Source organism: Rhipicephalus microplus, chromosome X (genome assembly GCF_043290135.1).
Source record: "Rhipicephalus microplus isolate Deutch F79 chromosome X, USDA_Rmic, whole genome shotgun sequence".
NCBI classification, from domain to species: domain Eukaryota; kingdom Metazoa; phylum Arthropoda; class Arachnida; order Ixodida; family Ixodidae; genus Rhipicephalus; species Rhipicephalus microplus.
The window spans coordinates 170,390,315-170,410,438 of NC_134710.1; the positions used below are offsets into that span (position 1 = coordinate 170,390,315).

The 20,124-nt window shown below is 42.0% G+C and overlaps 1 protein-coding gene across 2 annotated transcripts in view; it reads right to left on the minus strand.

Annotated features, from left to right (window-relative positions):
* The window catches only part of LOC119177184 (NACHT domain- and WD repeat-containing protein 1), an 89,737-nt gene that overhangs the window by 35,084 nt on the left and 34,529 nt on the right, over positions 1 to 20,124 (minus strand). For both annotated transcript variants that reach the window (XM_037428591.2, XM_037428590.2), the window contains exons 8-10: positions 14,703 to 15,043; positions 10,026 to 10,229; positions 1,470 to 2,930 (exon numbers count right to left, since the gene is read on the minus strand). In XM_037428591.2, the coding sequence (XP_037284488.2) occupies positions 1,470 to 2,930; positions 10,026 to 10,229; positions 14,703 to 15,043 (2,006 nt within the window). The remainder of the gene's footprint in view (positions 1 to 1,469; positions 2,931 to 10,025; positions 10,230 to 14,702; positions 15,044 to 20,124) is intronic.

Consider the following 20,124-nt stretch of genomic DNA (forward strand, 5'->3'; position numbering starts at 1 on the left):
CAAATTCAATCTCCTGTGTATTTGATTCCCCTTTTGCGATAGGGTGAAGGTAAAAATCTGAGGATGACTGAAAAGGAAAGGTCCATATTCTTGCACCATTAAAAAAATCTAATTGTGACTGTAGAATGTGGCAGTCAGCAACTGTATGAAAACTTTCTTTAAATATCTTTACATTATTAGCACATAGAAGGAAAGAATTACACAAAGTGAAAGAAACATAATTTATAAAAATTAATAAGAGGAACAGGCCTAATAGTGACCCTTGAGAGATCTAGATCTACTAGTTGCTTTGTACGAAGAAGACATTTGACAAAGATTGGAATGGGGAGGATTGACAATTGAAGAGTCATTTGTGAAAGAGCATAAGTTCAACCCTAAGCATTGAGCGGCTGACTACGTGGAAAGCCTTGCTAAGGTTGAGGCAGATGATGTCTACACAACTTCTTTGTGTACAAGTAAGAAGATCTTAGTTGTGAAAATAGCAAGACTTTTGGTAGTTGAGTGACCAAAGAGAAATTCATGTTGATCCTGAATCAAGAAGCTCATCACGTTAAAAGACACTATGTTGTGAAGAGAATGATTGAGAACCTTGAATGTGACATAGAGAAGAGAAACTCTTCAGAATTGAATCAGGATTGCTGATGCAGCCCTAACACAGTCCTGATGTGACCTCGGTAGACTTTACTTTTTCCCAAATATCAAGAGAAGACATGTCACTGTTTCGACAGTGTTCTTGCCATCCAATAGGCTGTCGCAGAGGGTCTGAGAGTGGCCACAGCAACCGACTTTTAGGAAGCTTTTTTATAACGTAGGAATTGCATTGCACTCAGTGTATTGGTGCACAAGAAAACTATCTTGAAGAATTTAAATGATTGATTGACTGATATGTGGGATTTAACGTCCCAAAACCACCATATGATCATGACCGACATCATAGTGACGGGTTCCGGAAATTTCGAACGTCTGAGGTTTTCAATGTGCACCCAAATCTGAGCACACGAGCCTACAGCATTTTCGCCTCCATTGAAAATGCAGCTACCGCAGCAGAGATACAATGCCGTTACCTGCGGGTGAGCAGCAGAGTACCTTAGCCACTAGACCACTGCTACGGGGCAAGAATTTAAATAATGTGTACCAGTCAGGTCAATAACTTTTTTTCTACCAGACCCAGCCTCATTACTTTAGACAATTTACAAAAGGCATACCGTCAGTTTATTTTATGTATATATAAATTTGAATTTATATAGTTAACTTCTGTTGACATGAATGTCTCATGAAACAGGATTTGCAATGTCTCCTTATGGTTGTTTTAAAGGCAGTTCTGTAATGCTCTAACCTTAATCAAGCAAGCATGAATAACTTGTATATATCTGGTATACATATAGACTTCAAACTTTTCAGCAGAGAAATGCAGTCAGGGCATGGTATAGAAAATCAGGTGGCTAAACTACTTATTCTAAGGTACATACCTTAAGTTCCCGGTTGCAGAGCACTAAGGCACGGAAGCGGTCCACCATTTTGAGGTCCCGGGGCTCCGACAAGCCGGTAAGGCGCCGCACAATGCTCTCACCAAACACATCCCACACTAACAGGTCACTGCAGTTCAGTGACACCATGTGACTTGCATCACCTTTGATGGTGTACAGCTGCCCCAATGTTCGGCCCTTTTCCTCTTCATGTATAGCTATTGATGCTGGCTCTTTGGATGGTTCACGCAGATAGTCACTGACTGGCACCAAAGAGGGAAACCGACGCGCCATTTCATAGAGGTTCTTTAGATGGGGAAATTTTAGATCAGACGCTTCAATAGCAATTATCTTTCGTAATCGTGCTGTTACATGCGCTGCGAATTGTCTTCCGTCATAACGCAATGCATAGCTAGACAACTGAACCAGTTCTCGAAGCAGAGCACATTCTGTGTCAGCAGGATTCAAATTCAGGAACATGTCAAGCTCTTCAAGCAAAAAGTACGGGTCACAGCAGCAGACCTTTATCTGCAGCCACTCAGGATTCAGCAAGAATTGGCTCCTAACAACCTGTCCAAGAGCTTCAATGCTGTCACCACTGTCAGTGCATTTTACAGGGCCACTGTCGCCAGCTGGCCCATTAACTACCTGAAGTCTTGACAGAAGTGTGTCGACACTTGCCAGTTTTTTGCGTGCCAGACTGATGAGGTGCAGGATATAGAATGGCAGTTCATTATGTTTTCGCCTATTTGAAAAAACTGCATTTTTGGGAATATGAGGGAGATCGTGCTGGGTCCCTTTATCTGCTTCAGCTGCACTTGTACGAGATGAGAAATCCATGTTTGAGACAGACTGAAAATAGTCGAAGAGTGCCATTGTGCACACTTGAGCAACCTCCAAACTTGGACTATGCTCTGTGCACAGCGTCCGAAAGAAATCACCACACCATGTGTTGAGCACATAACCTTCCACAACCCTGACCCTCAAAAAATTATCCAGGCCTGCTCGTATCAAGCCCCACGCAGCAAATGGGCATTGTGTCAGTGGCCTCTTCTGATGTACTAGAGGCATTTCAGCAAGTAGCGATTCATTCGATGAGACCACATCAATAATTTCTTTGTCAGAAAGTCCGTGGCGTGAGGCACTCAAGAGTCCCAACACTAAGGATATGACCTTGGGATGCACCTCCTTCTTAAGTTGATCATGAAGAAATGACACCACTTCAGCTTCAGAGTGAAACATGGAAGGTTCTTCAGCTCCATGCCAGTGTGATGCAGCACTTGCTAGAAGTGTAGCAAACAGAGGGCTTGGTGACTGCTGCAATGATGCACAAACACTTTCAAATTGCTTGGCGCTGACTGTTCTGCAACATCTTTCCAAAGATTTGTGGAAAATGTCCTTGCATTGCTCTACACCACAGGGTCCCAAATCTATGAAGCATTGCTCCTGATTCTTGAGTTTTGCCTAGAATAAGAAGAAAACAGCCACACATAAGTACGCTATGAATAAAAATCTCACACTTACACACTCAATATTAACATCTTTTATTGCGATAGCAATTATATGGACACCCTTGACTGGATTTTGCCGCGGGCGTCGACGTCGGTGACCGCCGTCATTCACCGTATATGTATACATATCGATATATATGAAAAGGTAAAAAAGAAAAACAACCCAGAAAAAGACTTTGGCGTGCAAAATCGAACATTAGACCTCTTGGTTGTGGGTGTGTGGCGTTAGCCACTGAGCCATGAAGGAGCACCTCCTTCAACATTGAAACGGCAAGCTATTTATATCTACCACTTACCGCTGACGATGCCGATCTCGGGGGAGCTATCGTGTTTTCAGCATTACCAGCGAGATGGCGCAATGAGCGTGCATCGCCAGATCATCACGACGTGGCGACGCGCGCTGATGCATTCATCTTCGACGCATACTTTGCCTCGCGGAAGGGGGGGTAGACGCATAGGTGTGCGTGCGCTTATCTTGCCTCCGTTTGCGAAAATGGCACACTTTTCAGACGCAGTGAAGTAACAACCGAGACACTTATTCGCATTCATGTGTACCTGTGAGTATGTTTCATGCATTGTATTGTGTGTGAGCAACGCGGAGCACGTTTCGATCTGCTTGCCATTCTTCGCGTGACACTCCAATTTGTTACTATCGCATTCATTGCTTTGCCTTTGCGGCAAAGCTGTGATTTTTTTTTTAATATAACGAAAGTATATAAAACCACTGCCAGAAGTATACTGTTTTTATTGCAAAAATATTTAACTACTACTATGCTATAAATGTTGAAATACTGAATATTTCAAAATAACAAGCCAAATTTTGTTCTTACCTATGCTCGCAGGGCTAAATATAACACATTTGTTACTAAAAACCTTGAGCATATTGCCACATAGTTTGCTTGGGTGAGATCGAAGAGTGAAAGAGGACAAAGACGATCTTTCTGAGCTGCTGCTTGGCTAGTCGACTCAACGAGCCCATTATATCAAGTTTGTCATGAGTAACGTGATAAGACTGGTGGAGTTGCTGGGTACAACGTCTCACGATCCACCCGATGCCCAAGACCCCGTCCAGCAGCCGGAACACAAGCCCTGCACCCGTGGACACTTCTGTTCATAGAGTAAGCTGCCGCCAACGAGGCCTACCGCCTGAGACACCAACCACTGACGCAGCGACTATGACTTCGACACAAGATACCGTGCAAGCTCCGACACCTTCCACGCCGATCTACTGCACCGTCCAGAACCCGCTCATGCCTAGCCCCTTTCACGGAGAGCAGCATGAAGATGTTGACGACTGGCTGAGTGAGTTCGAACGTGTCGCAGCAATCAATTACTGGGATGATGCCGCGAAGCTCCAGAGCGTGTACACTTGCCTAAAAGACGGTGCCAAGACGTGGTTTTTGAACAGGGATGATGTTCTGACATCTTGGCGCGAGTTCCAGCGTCGCCTCCTGGAGACCTACAGGAGTCCCGACCGCGGCAAACGGGCGGAGCGTGCACTACAATCACGCATCCAGATGCCCAATGAGACCGTCTCGATGTACGTCGAGGACATGACACGGCTTTTCAAGCGGGCAGATCCTGCTATGGCAGAAGAAAAAAAGTTGCGCCACTTCATGCGTGGTGTGAAGGAACAACTTTTTGCTGGTTTGGTGCGTAGTCCCCCCAAAAGTGTTGCTGAGTTCCTTACTGAAGCGGCAACAATGGAGCGAGTACTGCACCAACGGTCTGCCCTGTTTGACCGTCAAGTGAATGCTGCCTCAACTCCCGAAATTTTCACCACCCCTGGGAGCAAGAGCCCCGAATGGATCCGCGAGATCGTCCGATCTGTCGTCCGGGAAGAAATGGAAAAGATGTACGGGACAAGGCAAATCGATGTTGGTTCTATCACCAGTGTCATCCGTGACGAGGTCCAGCAGGTGCTGCACGCCCATCATTTTCCGCCCACGTCGGTTGATCCGGAAACGGCTCCTGTGTCTACTGACAGTCGCCGTCGTACGTACGCAGAAGCCTTGCGATCTGCCACTCCTCTTTCTGGTCAAGGAGTCCCGACCCAGCCAGTGCCGCACGTCCCGCTCCAGACAGTGCCCCACGTCCAATTCCAGACAATGCCATACGTCCCAATCCAGACAATGATGCCGTCACTCCCGATTCAGTCAGCGCACGCTGATTTGGACATCGATAGTCACCGTGCACCGACGTGCAAGTCTGATCTCTGGCGGACGCCAGACAGACGACCCCTCTGCTATCATTGCGGTGAGGCTGGTCACATTTACCGCGAATGCCCATACCGGCAACTTGGACTGCACAGATTTTCCGTCAATTCCCCTCATCCCCGAATTGGTCAAAGTCCAAGGGATATCGAAGAGTATCTCGCGCAACAGCGTGCACCCTTTAAACGATGGCAATCGCGGTCACCATCTCCGAGGAGACTCGCAGCCACTGGGCCACGTTTCGGGGTGACGGCACGGGAACGCTCTCCGAGCCCTCGTCAGGAAAACTGAAGGCAGCGACCTTCGGGGGCAAGGTCGCTGGGCCTCAAAGTGCGGAAGACCTCCCATCGACGCTTGCACACAACGCCGAAGGAATTTTGTCAGAGAATAATCGCAGTACCGAAGAAACGCCGACATCCACATCTGAACCTAGTGACCGCTTGTCACTCGACATACCTGTGCTGATTGATGGTCTTCAGGTCAGTGCATTGGTAGACACTGGTGCAGACTGTTACATCATCAGCGGGAGGCTAGCGAAAGATCTCAGGAAAGTGATCACGCCGTGGAATGGAACGCGAATTCGAACAGCTGGAGGACACGTTGTAACACCGCTGGGTCGCTGTACCGCAAGAGTGAAAATTCGTGCGTCAACGTTTGTGCTCAGCTGCCTCGCTCGTGACTGTTCGCGTCAGCTGATTATCGGCATGGACTTCCTTCGGGAATACGGTGCCATTATAAATCTCCGTGAGCGCATCGTGACCTTCTCGACTCAAGGCGCAACAGATCGAGACGCTGATAACTGCCGTAGACCTGCGCTGCGTGTTGCTGATGACAGTGTGACGCTGCCACCTCGAGCAACTGTTCCCATCGAAGTCACTTGTGAAGACTTCCAAGACGGCGACGTGGTGGCTGAAAGCAACCTATCACTTCTGCTGCTCCAAGGTGTATGCGCCGCTCAAAGTGTTGTGCGCGTCCGTGACGGACAGTCAACGATACTAGTTAAGAACTTCAATTACGAGCGCCGGCATCTTTTCCGCGGAACCACCCTAGCTTATGGAGACCCTGTTGCCGACGTCACGGAGTGCTTCGCGTCCAAGGAAATGCATGAGGATGAAGAATTTCTAGACCGCATCGACATTAATTCGATGCTGTCAGACGAGAGAAAGGCTGCACTTCATGACCTTTTAAGGGAGTTTCGATCTTGCTTCGCCTCTTCTTCTAAAGTCCGTCAAACACAACTCACCAAGCATCGAATTATTACCGACGATGTCTGCCCCATCCGGCAGCAGCCTTATCGCGTTTCTGCCAAAGAACGCGAGGCTATTCAGACACAAGTAAAAGAGATGCTCGATGTCGGGATTATTCAACCATCCAGCAGCGCTTGGTCCTCGCCAGTCGTTCTAGTAAAGAAAAAAGACGGAACGCTGCGATTCTGTATTGACTACAGGAAGCTTAATAGCGTCACAAAAAAGGACGTCTACCCGCTTCCACAGGTCGACGACTCCCTCGACAGGTTACGACGCGCGAAGTATTTTTCGTCCATCGATCTAAAGAGTGACTATTGGCAAATTGAAGTGGATGAACGAAACAGAGAAAAAACCGCGTTTGTGACTCCAGACAGACTTTATGAATTCCGAGTTCTTCCCTTCGGCCTCTGTTCTGCACCAGCCACTTTTCAGAGGATGATGGACACAGTTCTCGCTGGCTTGAAGTGGCAAAGCTGCCTTGTCTACCTCGATGATGTGGTCATCTTTTCCGAGAGCTTCGAAGAACATCTGAAGCGTCTCAGAAAGGTTCTGGAAGCCATTCGCACAGCTGAACTCACGCTGAAACCTCAAAAATGCCATTTCGGCTATGAAGAGCTGAAATTTCTGGGACATGTCATTAGTGCAGATGGAGTGCGACCTGATCCAGACACAACTGCTGCTATCGCCGCCTTCCCTGTTCCATCAGATAAAAGAGCAGTACGCCGTTTCCTCGGCTAGTGCGCGTATTATCGGCGATTTATCGCCAACTTCTCGAAGATAGCTGAACCTCTTACGCGACTCACCCGAGATGACGTGCCCTTTACTTGGGGCGCAGAACAAGATACAGCGTTCGCAAAGTTACGACAGAGAATGCAAACAGCCCCTGTTCTTGCCCATTTTGATGAGGACGCTGCTACAGAAATTCATACAGATGCCAGCAATGTCGGACTTGGCGCTGTCCTTGTACGACGACACGGCGGCGTTGAGCATGTGATGGCTTACGCCAGTCGTACTCTTTCTCGAGCCGAGGCCAACTATTCTACGTTAGAAAAAGAATGCCTCGCAGTCGTGTGGGCGACGACGAAATTTCGGCCTTACCTTTACGGTCGTCCCTTCAAAGTGGTGACTGACCACCACTCGCTCTGCTGGCTGGCAAATCTCAGAGATCCATCCGGCCGTCTCGCACGGTGGAGTTTGCGTTTGCAGGAGTTCGATATTACGATTGTGTACAGGTCAGGGCGCAAACACAAAGACGCCGACGCGCTTTCTCGAGCACCTGTGGGGAAAGCTGTCAGGGGCTCCGAAGATGAAGATGCCTCTCTCGGAGCCGTTAGCGACTCCGAATTTATGTCAAAGCAGCGGGCAGACGACGAATTACGCCCAGTCATTGATTCCCTGGAAGGCCGCAACTCTCAGGTCCCTCAACACATTGCTCGCAAACTGTCCTCTTTTTGTCTAAGAAGAGGCATCCTTTACAAAAAAAACGAATGTTATACCACGGTGCGAGCCTTCTTTTACCCTCCTGCCAAAGGTTAACTGTCGAAAATATGCTCATATGCGTGTTATGCGCACTCAAAATTTGTAAACGTCTGCTTTTGCTGCGCTAGCGTGGGTACCGCCATTTTTGTTTACTTAAATCGGCGCTGGGGTCTGTGTCCGGCAACATGTATGGCCACACTGCAGCAGGCGATGCCAAATGATCATGTTGTAGTGCAGATGGCGCCGTTAGACGAGCTCAACAGGCCGAAGCAACACCGACAGTTGGAATTAATCAAAACGACGAAGAGAAGACTGGAACTGGTGGCGAAATCGGGATGAAGTTACAAAGGCCCCTGAGAAAAGCTTGACGCCGGAAGCGGATTCTCCGTTGATCGGAGAAGTGCAGTGCCTCTATCCCTCACCAACGCCAGGGGAGAACTTCGAGCCATCGACATCGACATCCCAGATGAACTCACCGTTGATGCATTCATTTGCGCCGATGATGACGTAGTTGTGTACGAGGAAGTGACTGACAAGGCAATTATCGAAAGCGTGCGCGAAGCTGACGACACCGAGGACCGAGAAGAGACGCACGCGGAGAAACCCGGCCCGCGGGTTGTTTTGGATGCGCGGACACCCTTCACTCCTTCTTCAGCACACATGATGACGACGTAGCAATGGACCACTTTTTCCACTGCGAAGGGAGAGCTTTGAAGTTGTTGCATGGCAAGAGTCGACAGAGTAAGTTGACCAACTTCTGGCAATAAATTTTCGTTCTGCTGGCTGTATCACTGTTTTCATGTCTCATACTAGCGGCAACGAAATTCTCGCGAAAACAAAATTTTTCGGTTTCCCTGGCGATTTCGTTACTGCGGGTTTCGACTGTACACCTATTCATCCATGTCGAATACTTCAAAATATTCGATAATTCATATTCGAATCGGACAAAATTCGAATACTCTACTATTCGTTTAAATATTCAAAGCATTCAAATATTTGCACAAACCTAGTTAGGACATAATAATGCTATTTTTGAATGCTTCAATAATTTACCATAAAATAATTGCTATATGGCATCCTATATTGGTCTACATTCATTCTTTATTCAAGAAATCATCATCAATCCGGACGCTAAATGCCTTTGAGGCCTTTGAATGCGTTATTTAAATTTGAATGCATTCAAATCTTATCAGTGACTTTTGGCTAAGCTGCCAACGTGATCTCCAGTCATCGGCCAACAATCATGGATTAATGCGATCATTGTCATCAGTGTGTCGGAAAGGAAAGAAACCGAAAAAATGAAAAATGAAGAAAAAGCAATATTTTTGACTGGATCGAAAACATAACTGAAAAAGTAATCGAAACATTATTTATTATTTGGTTTAGGAGGGAAACCAAAATATTCTTTATCCCCCTTTGGTTCAAAGCGAACTTAGCAACCCGACATAACCAATATCATGCAATGTGAGTGTTGAAGAGACAAGCAACTGCTCGGTAAACAAATTGAGACAACTTTAGAAATAGAAAATTTAGTGGCTAAAGCCAGCTTTGTGTTTTTCATTACATAATTTTTATTTTTATTTCTTGACTAAAATCACGAAAAATGACTTATATGGCATCCCATGAGACAAAAAACTGAATATGCAGAAGAGTCCGATCACGTGACCTTTTACTGGTTTACGCAGTTAATGAACTTTATATACTAGTACTGGAATGCAGTACATTTTTTCATTATTGTACTCTTCTCTAACTTAAAATGTTCAAATAAACCTTGTTTTGTAGTCACCGGCGCACTGGTGCCACCTTCGTTGACAAGTCATTTGATGCTCATGAGTGGCGGCATGAAAGTTGTTAGCTGAGGGACTGGCCGTACTTGCTGATGAGTCAAAGTGCCAGGAGCATGAGCCTGCTTTGTGAGGCAGTGAAGGGACTTTCAACATGATGAGCATTCAGAAAATTTATTCTACCTACTACCTATTCTACTTAATGTACTGATTGAATATTGATGGCTGCAGAGTCAAAAGAGCATAATTCTCCAACAATGTTGCTTTAGATGAGCACAATGAAACCAAACAAGCAAGGAAGTGATCATATGCAGTAAAAATTTACCTTGAGGTCCTCAAGTTCCTTACTTCCATCGCGGACTGTAAGCACTACCTTGACGGAGGGAGGCAACTCAGATGGCAGCCAGTCAAAGGTGCAAGCGCTATGTTTGGTAACCTGGTCCAACCCATCAAGAAGGATGACCAGAGGCCGATGCGATGACACCTTGTCTAAGAGAATGCCTAGTACTTCCCGCTGCTCAGAAATGCTCTAAAAGAGAAAATGATTTAGAGTAAAAAGTAAGGTATTAGTACTTAACTAAGGTATACCACACCAAAAAGATTTCCAACACTACTGTGCAGTGCATGAGTATCTACAAGAACAGGCTGTGCTAATACGTCACTATGCATATACAGTCAAACCCACTTATAAAGATACCTGTTTTAACAATATATTGGTTATATGACGATAAGCTGCTGCACCATCAGCTTTTGTATGTTTTCTATGGTGAAATGACTCGCTTACAGCAATGGCCACATGCTGCATTATCGGTTATAACGATGAATTCTGGCTCTTGGGTGTCGACACTGAGAGGCAATAGAACGCGAAATCCTTGAAGAGAAAGAACAAAAAAAAAAAAAAGAACTTCAAGCTATTGAACCCCCGCCTACAATGCCAACGCCCCCAGAGCACCTTCAAAACAATATGCTTCACCACACTGCATTGAAGCAAAGCTGACTTTCAAGTCGCGCTACAGCGTGGGAGAGGCGGTGGCTTCTGTTAATTCACTTTCGGACATCCAATTTTAGTAAAAAGTTGAGAGTTGGAAGAGTTTCAGCATCCAAAGCTTTAGCGTTGCTCTATAAGGCTTGTGCTGGTCTCGTGATGCGTCCGAATTTGAAGCATGTCCGAGAAAACGGCAGCCTTGCTTTTCTTATCACTGACATCTGTTTGCATATCTCATCTAATATTATAGTTTTTTCACAATAACCTGCCATCCTTCTATTTTGCTTTTATTATTTTTTTCCATGCAACCCGTTTATAGCAATTACTGGTTATAACAATGGAATTTTTATGGCTTTTGAGTATTGCTATAAGCGAGTTGGAATGTAATATAAACATTAGCCTAAGGTCTAAAACTGATGACGAGTTTTTACCAAGTAAAATGATATTCCTCGGTTATAATGTGCTATGATATTGGAGTTACTTTCCAATAAAATTAATTTCTTTAAAGTACACAAGGCGAAGCAAGTTTTGAGAAAAAACTTTTTAACCTCTGTGAACAGTGAGTGCTAATTGGATAGTGTTTTCCTTATCTCCGCTTTGTAAATTCAGCTATTTTGGCCTCATACTGCCATTTGCCAACTTTCTAAGTAATGAGACAATGGAAGGGCAACACAAAACTGTTGGTTCAAGCTTTTAAACAAAGAGTGTTCTGAACAGAGAGTTTTGTGGTTTACCACTTAACTTTTTTTAAATCACTAAAATCAGCTCGTACAACATCCAGATTTGTCTCCTTCGTAGCTTCAGGCTACCTTCCAATCAATTACAATACAATGTTTTCAATAAGTTTTATTGTAATCACTGCAAGGACTTCCCAATTCCATCAATAATAACCTAACATAATATCAATTATGAACACTTTCTGCATGCCTGTGTAAAACTTGATTATCATGTATATGTGAGTATAAACGTGACAGTCAAATGACAAGGACTACCGCAGGTAAAATAAAGAAAAAAATAACTCTGCACAAGCAGTTATATCAATTTAACAAGCTAAAAATATTTATTTGTTAACACAAAACAAAAAAATCATAACTGATCACGTAGCGCAAAAAATATTTGACACACGACAAGGGAAGAGATGAAGGGGAGCCTTTCGTCCCTTCCCGAATGTTGTGTCAAATATTTTGTGCTATGTGATCCGTTATGAATTACCAACATGCCCAACTTCATATTCTCGTCAATAAAATTATATCCTGGTCCTTGATGAACACATACTAATTATTATTTAATTGTAGCATAATTTAAAAATAACCTCTGGCAGCTTTCCCAGTTTGGCTTCTTAGTACTATAGATAACTCAAAGGTGCAAAGATACTTGCACAAAAAACCTAATGCATAATCACCTCACAAAATGTTAACAATCAACTTTATGATGAATTATTTTAGTGTATACATTGCAGTTTATCAACTATAGCTGATCACTTCACAAGATATATCTAGCTCTTTCAAAAAAACTCAGTGAGGGACAGAAGTCTTGACATACACGCTCGAAAATTGTACCATAAATTTTTTTACATTAACTGCCAAGGCACTGAAACTAAAGGCAAATGAATACACCTGAACTTGAATCCTAACACTAGTAGCACAATAACAGCCAGAGAATTATAGATATAAAACAAACTGCATTGTAGGGCTAATGGCATACAACGTATAGCAACAAGCATGCAGTGTCTAACATGATAATATAAATTATAGGTAATGAAATAAACCTTTTAAAAACATGAGTAACTTTGACCAAAACAGCAAACAAACTATGTCATACACACAAACACACACACCACACACACACAAAAAAAAACTTACAATAAAGCTACAAACAGCTTATAAAATATCAATTTCGACTGCCTCTTGTATACTGGAAAAGATAAACCTTGTTCAGTGATGTCAAAGAATGACAAACAATTATTTAGTGAATATAAAACGTGCAATTTTTATAACACAGAGTCATATTTTGTTCTTGTTCAATATTAAACAAAAATTCTGTTCTGAAAGAATGTGTAGTTGTATGGATGTGTGCAAACAAAAAAATATAAATAACAATAACTATCAGAACCTGCTAGTATCCTTGAAAAGCCATTTCAGAGAGTCTTTGGTGATAGAGTATTCAAATGAAATATAAACAGTACTGTTTAACATACGAAAAGTGTATGCATACATACTTGCAAATTATGGATGAAACCAATATTATTTTTCTGCACAATATGTAAACTTCCCAAGTTAGTTTAGATGTTATACACCATACAAGCAAACCAATGTGTAGCCTAGAATGAATAACAGAAAAGTATAATTGATGCTTCAGCATCAGAGGTACAAATGTGCAATGCTTTTTATAATAGCAAGTGTCTATGCTATGTTATTTTTCATATAGTTAACATGGAATGTCCAACACAAATTTTTTAGTGAAAACACATGTCCTACACAAATTTTTTTAGAGAAAACACAAAGACGCATATGCTCTGTAGCCCTTTCTAGTGTATAAGACAAATGTCTTTATGATGTCACATTCAGCTAACTCATTAATTGCAGAAAATATGTTATAAAGTCTGCCTTTCTAATTTTCAGAAGTAAGTAATAGTTGCAAAAGAGTATTTAGCAAAAATTTCATTGCTGAAAGCATAGATGATATCTTAGTAGAGAAAGAAAAAAACAATCGCATCGTCTATGTACGCATGTTAGCTGAGTTAGGAATATTTACAATATCATTTATGTAAAGCAGAAAAAGTGTAGGGCTTTAAGTCAACCCCTGGGGTATTTCACATTCTGTGTGCAATAGGTAATAATTGATGTTGTTGCCATCTATAGATTAAGAGTGATATTTCGAAGGTCACTGTGTTACAAACCAAGTGCACGGCAGCTAATTTCATATCTTGGTAAACTAAAAAAATAGTGTTCTATGTTTAACTAAATTTCGAGTCCTGAAAATGCATTTGCTTTGAAACATAGCTACAACATGGATAGTTAGTTATTTGCCATATATAGCTTATTTAGCTAAGTGCTTTAATCAGCTAAATTGCTACTGTGATAGTTCGTACAATTAATATAGTTTTCAATTGGTAATCTACTTCAGGCAGAATTTTGCTATCTTTTACAGGCAAGCAGAAAATTTCTGTTATAGTAACAATAACACTAAAAAATTAAATATTTATTATAGTGCCCATAAACACCTATAAAATTCATGTATGTACTGGTGCACTCAGAAACATATACATAAAACACAATAAAAATACCATTACCCAAAAAAGTAAACAAGACAGACAAAGTAATATGAGTTAGAGCAGCTAATAGAATAAAGTAACTCGTCAGTAAACAAACATTACAGAAAAATGAATAAGAAGGAAGGCTTGACAGCAAGTAAATCATGCAAAGTGGCTTTTCCCTATGCTTGCATAGAATCACAGGACCATTTCATTATTGATAGAATATGTATTTTATATGCACAAGTATTAGTAATGGCAGTTTCCATAATAATAACAATGCTTGGTATACAGATAACAAAAAGCCTGCTATGAGGATTTACAGTGCCACAGGCCTATGCAGTAGAATTGAGAAATAATTGTAAGTGAACGTTTACGTATAACCATAACCACATCTAAGTGCGCTCTCACCTTTCCCTCTTGGTCATCATTTTCTACTTTGGAGAAATACATAAGCTTAGTAAAGTAAACCCTGCATATGTCGATCCCACATATAATGAATTACTATGTATATAAAACAGTTGTAAAATCCCCCTGAATATATTTTCGATAATAAAATATTTTATTTAACTAATTACCTCAATTAGATAAATAAATCTAATTGCTTTAATTTTTACGTCTAATTACCTCTTCTGTGATCCCCTTCAGATTCAACATATCCACGTTCAGCTGCACACATTCTATATTCAAAGTAAATAACATCTACATTCATAAATTTCGAACATGCATTTAGAGGAATTCACCAAGAGAAAACTAGTTCGCACCTTGGATGCGAGTATTGTGTGCATTCCATAGAGAGCACAGCACTGCTCACAAATGCTTCGCAGTAGCTGTTGCTGGCTGTCCGAATCGGGTGATGTGCCCACGAAACGCACAATGACAGGTGCGTCAGGCACCCAGGTTTCACACAGCTCAGCCACCTTGGCAACCAGAGTGCTCTTTCCACTGCCTTTGACCCCATGTAAAACAAGTGGATGGCGAAGCTTGCTCCGAAGATACTTCTCCAGCTGAGAAAGCGTCTCTGTTTGTCCTATAAAGTTTTCCGAAAGAGACAGGCACATCTGGGCCTGCTGCACTAGCTCCACATAAAGCTGTTGCTCTATGCCTGCACAATACAAAGAAAAGAGATCTGTGATATGCAATGTTACTAGTGCAACGCTAATACTTGAAGTGCTTCGAAGTAAAATTATTGATAAAATGACCTAATGTGCTCAGCGCCATTTGTACATGAAAACAAATGCTGGAAAAGCCAAGGGCTGGAAAGTGCCTACATATGTAAACAATTTATTCTGCTCTACCAGTTGTTGTACAACTGCGACATATACTAAAGGAATACCTGTACTGTAGGAAATTTTGTAGGCATGCATGCAACATGTTTATCAGAAAGAAAAATGAAAACCTTACAAATAGGCTTTTGACTATAAAAGAACATCTTCTCATAATGAATTTACCAATCCTAGTTCCGAAAAACTGTTGGACTTCACATATTTAAGTATTCCAGTATATTCAATACTGTTGGACTTCACATATTTAAGTATTCCAGTATATTCAATACAGCACAGTCAATACACAGCCATTGTGCATTTGACACAAAAAATCAAATGGCTTTTATAAGAAGGCCAGTCTGGAGATATATGAACTTGCAGCAGTTGCACAAAGTAAAGGAGAATCCTAATACAGGTATGCCAATACAGAAACACTGGTTGGCTGCCTAAAAGCGCGTGTGAGCGAATTCCCTTCGTAACAAATGTCACTTGAGAAAACATTTTTAAGTTTTGTTTTTAACATTGAATAAATAAAAGTAAAACTAAAACCACCACATATTTCAGAGAGAGAATCCCCCATAAAACATGAATAGTCTGTCACCATGTAAAATAGTGAAGCTTAGTAGTCCAGACAATTCAATTCATAAGATGGTTGCCGTGCTGTGGTAACAATGGTTGTTAGTGATGTTTGCACATCACAGTTTTCTCATACTCTATCTCATGATGATGACATTCAGCGAAAAAGAGTAAAAAGCACTAGCAGGAGCTAAAAACACAAACATAATGAAAGCTGACAATGCACAAGTAGCCTCAGATAGTAGCTTTTTTAAGGGCTGGACATGAATGTGTACACCTAAACACAAACAAATGGCAAAGGTAGCGATCTTGCAGTTCACGCATTCATGCAGCACCAATTTTTATTATTACTATTATTTTTTCATCAGCTGCTGCATTTTGAAAGAAAAGACAGAGAATATTGCATTTAAAATGAGTATTAATGACTTTCATATGAGCATGCTAAGATATTTTAAGCAGAGCACAATCAGATAGGATAATTCACTACAGCAAAAATAATACACCTGATGCTTTTTAAATCAGATGACTGTTTTGATATTTGTTTCATTCTCATAAAAATAGTATTGTTTTTTATATTGCACCATTCCGCTTAATGAAATGTCGAACAAATGAAACACTTTCTTACGTCCCTTTTGAGTTCTGTTTAGGTGGATTCTACTGTAGTTATCTTTGAAACTACATAGACTATGAGTCACGAAGCGATAACTGAGTACTTACAGAACAATTTCATAACAATAAGACAACTACTTCCAATGCACTACTGTTCAGTTTCACAAAGAATACATAGAAGAACACTAAAATGTGAAATAAGCGCTTATACAACATTGTTTACACAGTATAACTAGTGTTACTTTATCACTTTTCAGCAAAACAACCTACCTTACAACAATTATTATAGGCTCAAGGTACTGTTTGGTACCATCCAATTGAAACTGAGGTGTTAAAATTAAACCAAATTTATCGCAAATCAGCTGCTTTGCAAGCAAAGCAAAATCAGCAGAGTACCACAGAGAGTGTGATCAATAGAACTACGTAGACATAATTCACAGACAACCCAAATCCCTAATCATATGATGACAGTATTAGGTTGGTGGCAAATGACCAATGGTGCCACACAATTGCTAAGTGACAACAGCACCCCGAGATCAATATATGGTGCCTAAAGTGCGTAGTACAAAATCAGGCACTGTGCATTTTAGATATATCTATTTCGTGAAAGGATTGATTTATTGATTGATATGTGGGGCTTAATGTCTCAAAACCCCCATATGATTATGAGAGATGCCGTAGTGGAAGGCTCCGGAAATTTCGACCACCTGGGGTTCTTTAGCGTGCACCTAAATCTTATTTCATGAAAGGAAGGAAGAAACGTGAACCCCTCATTGTTACTGTTTTATGTTTTCAAGTATATGTCAATAATTTTAAAACCATTTAATCATTATTAAGGTTTTCAAAATTAAGCATCTGAATCAGCCACTGAATAAAGTAGAAATATACAGACAAAATCCAATTTTCTTTTTGTCCTGATGATACAGTTGTGGATAACATGAATTTTTTGATAAATTTTATGGCCAAAATACCTTGTGTACAATGTTACTAATCCAATGAAATAGAGGGAAGTGTCAGCTTGCGGTCAGCATTTTCCCATTTTATTTACACACATTTCTTTATTTGAATTTTGGTGAACCCTTCCCATGTAGTGTACGCATTTAGAAGCCTGGCACACATACTGTGATGCAAAAATAGGTTACCAGCAGATTTTGCAACCTGACACTGCAGATTTGTTGATGCTTATAGAAATTCTCAGAAACGTACAAGGAGGAACAGCCATGAGTTTCTAAAAAATAACAGCAATACAGCCACAAACTCTACAGGTGTGTTTAACTGATGCTCTTGGCTAATTGACAACACCTGGACTTTAATTAGTGTGGTAAAAGATACAAGCAAAATGGTTTTCTGCAGAATCTGTGCATACCAGTGTCAACAAAGTAGTTTTTTTATACAGGCTTTTTTTTTACTTACGTACTGTAATTTGTTTCTTTTCAAGCTGTAGTGAATGATAAGTGCTTTATTAAAGGGGCCCTTCAACACTATTCAGGCCCTCGATTTTTCCTTTCGGGCTTCATAGATTGAAGGACAGAAAGGCTAATGTAGCTAGTATAGCAGCAATAGAAGCAGGCAGTCTTAAGTGATTCAGCCAAGTAATTTCAACATACAAGAACAAACAATGCCTATCCTTGACAATCAGGCACATGACCACATTTCATTCGCCAATAACGTTGCAAGGCGCTATCGTAGGAATAAACTCAAAGTTCCTTAAAGGTGATGATGATGATGATGATACTGTGACCCTGCCCTTTGAATCAGGCTATCGACAGGCAAAGCCCGCATCAGTTCTATGAAGTACTTTTAAAACAGAAACTAAAGATAAAGTGCAAAAATAAAAAAAAACAATCTATTTGACCTCTCTTTCAAGGTAGCGGAAGCCGGAAGCTTGCACACCACTGTTGTCTGTTGCATCCAGCAACACTACTGTGGTAACGGCAGCGATCCTACCATTACCATAGTGATTGGCAGTGATTACGCCATTACCCCTGTAACAAACGTGTCGCCACAACCCTTGTACTCCAAGAAAAGGCGCAAGACCGACAACAAAGCAATGAGGTGAAAAGCATTCACTTCTTTTGAATTCCGTAACACACACATACACGAGTGCACAACATGTACAAAATGAGGCTGCTCAGGAGGGTACACAGGCAAGAAGAAAAGCCTCTGTGCAATGACAAACGGTGTGAGTGTATTTTTCTATGCTTGGAGGCCATAGTCTCAAAAGCAGGCTGTGCCCCTACTATAGTGTACTAGATTAGGGGTAGTGGTCCGAGGAGCGGCCCCGCGGTGAAGCGTTTCTCCCAGACATACACAGGTGGCGCCACTGCGCCTTTCACCTGGGCACTTCTGCGCGCATTCGCGTCGGATGAATTCTTTCGCACGCCTGAGAAACAGCGTGTTCTCTAACAGAAAAGATTAGAAGGACGGGGAAATGAACAGAATCGCTTCCTTTTTTTTTTCGTTCCGCAAGAACGCAAATTCTAATTAATCTGTTAAGTACACCCGTGAGCAAAAGTATACGGACCATGGGAGCGCGTGCCGAAATCGCTGTCTACGCCATTTGTTCGCGAGCCGTCTGCTGTCGAGAGTATTTCTCTGGCGAATTCCGTTAGAGTAATGCTCTCGAAAGCAAACTGCTCGCAAATAAACGGCTTAGACAGTGTCTATTAAACAACAAAACAAAACGAGTGCGGCAGGCGCTCCCGTGGTCCGTATTCTTTTGCTCACGGGTACAGTGTCTGAACTAGCGCCGGTGGTGCAGCTGGATGATCGAAACTTCCATTAAAAATAACGCACGTAATGCGCGCGCACTCTTTGTGACAATATAAGCGTGGTTTGACAGAAAGCAGTTTATTTACATACATATACACAAAAATTCAATGATTTAAGGGTCCTGAACCAAACATCTCAGGAGAAATGAACTATGTACTCCTGCTCAGTTTCAGGTGTTTTGCCCTTTGCCTTTTTGTGGCATTGGAGCTGTTGATGCCTTTCACTAGGAAATGGAGGCGCGTGAGAATGTAGAATGACACAATTTTCTCACTCACTTCTTTACCATGCTCAACGCAGCCTACAGAATTCCTGGGTAAAAAGTTTGCCTTCACTTGCGAGAGAACATCACAAACACTGTTCGCGTGCAATTCGCTCAAGCTAAAGCATTCAGTGAAAATGTTCTCTAGACAGGTGATGAAGTTGTGCAGCTCTCCGGAGGGGTACAACAACCCACCCCAGTCACAGTGCTCAGTGTAGCTAGAAGGAAGGCTCTCAGCAGCAGCTTTTACAGATTCCACAAGTAGATTATCCCTGCACAATGTACATTTCAGCTGAAGCACACATTTTCTAGCCACGTATCCGGCAACATAATATATCAACCTTTCATCACTCTTTTCAACAACAAAGGAGAAATGTTGCGAGCTACCTTTAGCTTTCTCCAGAGATACTTCGGCTTCATCGAGCCTACCCTCCGAAAGCATCTCATCAATTCTTTTGGGCTTCACGGGCACATTTTCTTTGTCATTAACACTCATGAGAGCACTTATCACATCCGGATTTGCATTCGCTCCATTCACACTCCTTGCTAAGTTGTAAAAAGAAAGCAAGTTTACAGTCACAAGAAATTGTTCTGGAGAGGGATGGGCGTTGCAACCACTAGATTGGCGAACAATGCCAAAAAAGTTTTCCAGAGGGTCAGTGCTGAGCCTTGAGGTCATCAGGTACCTATAGCCGATAGACTTGG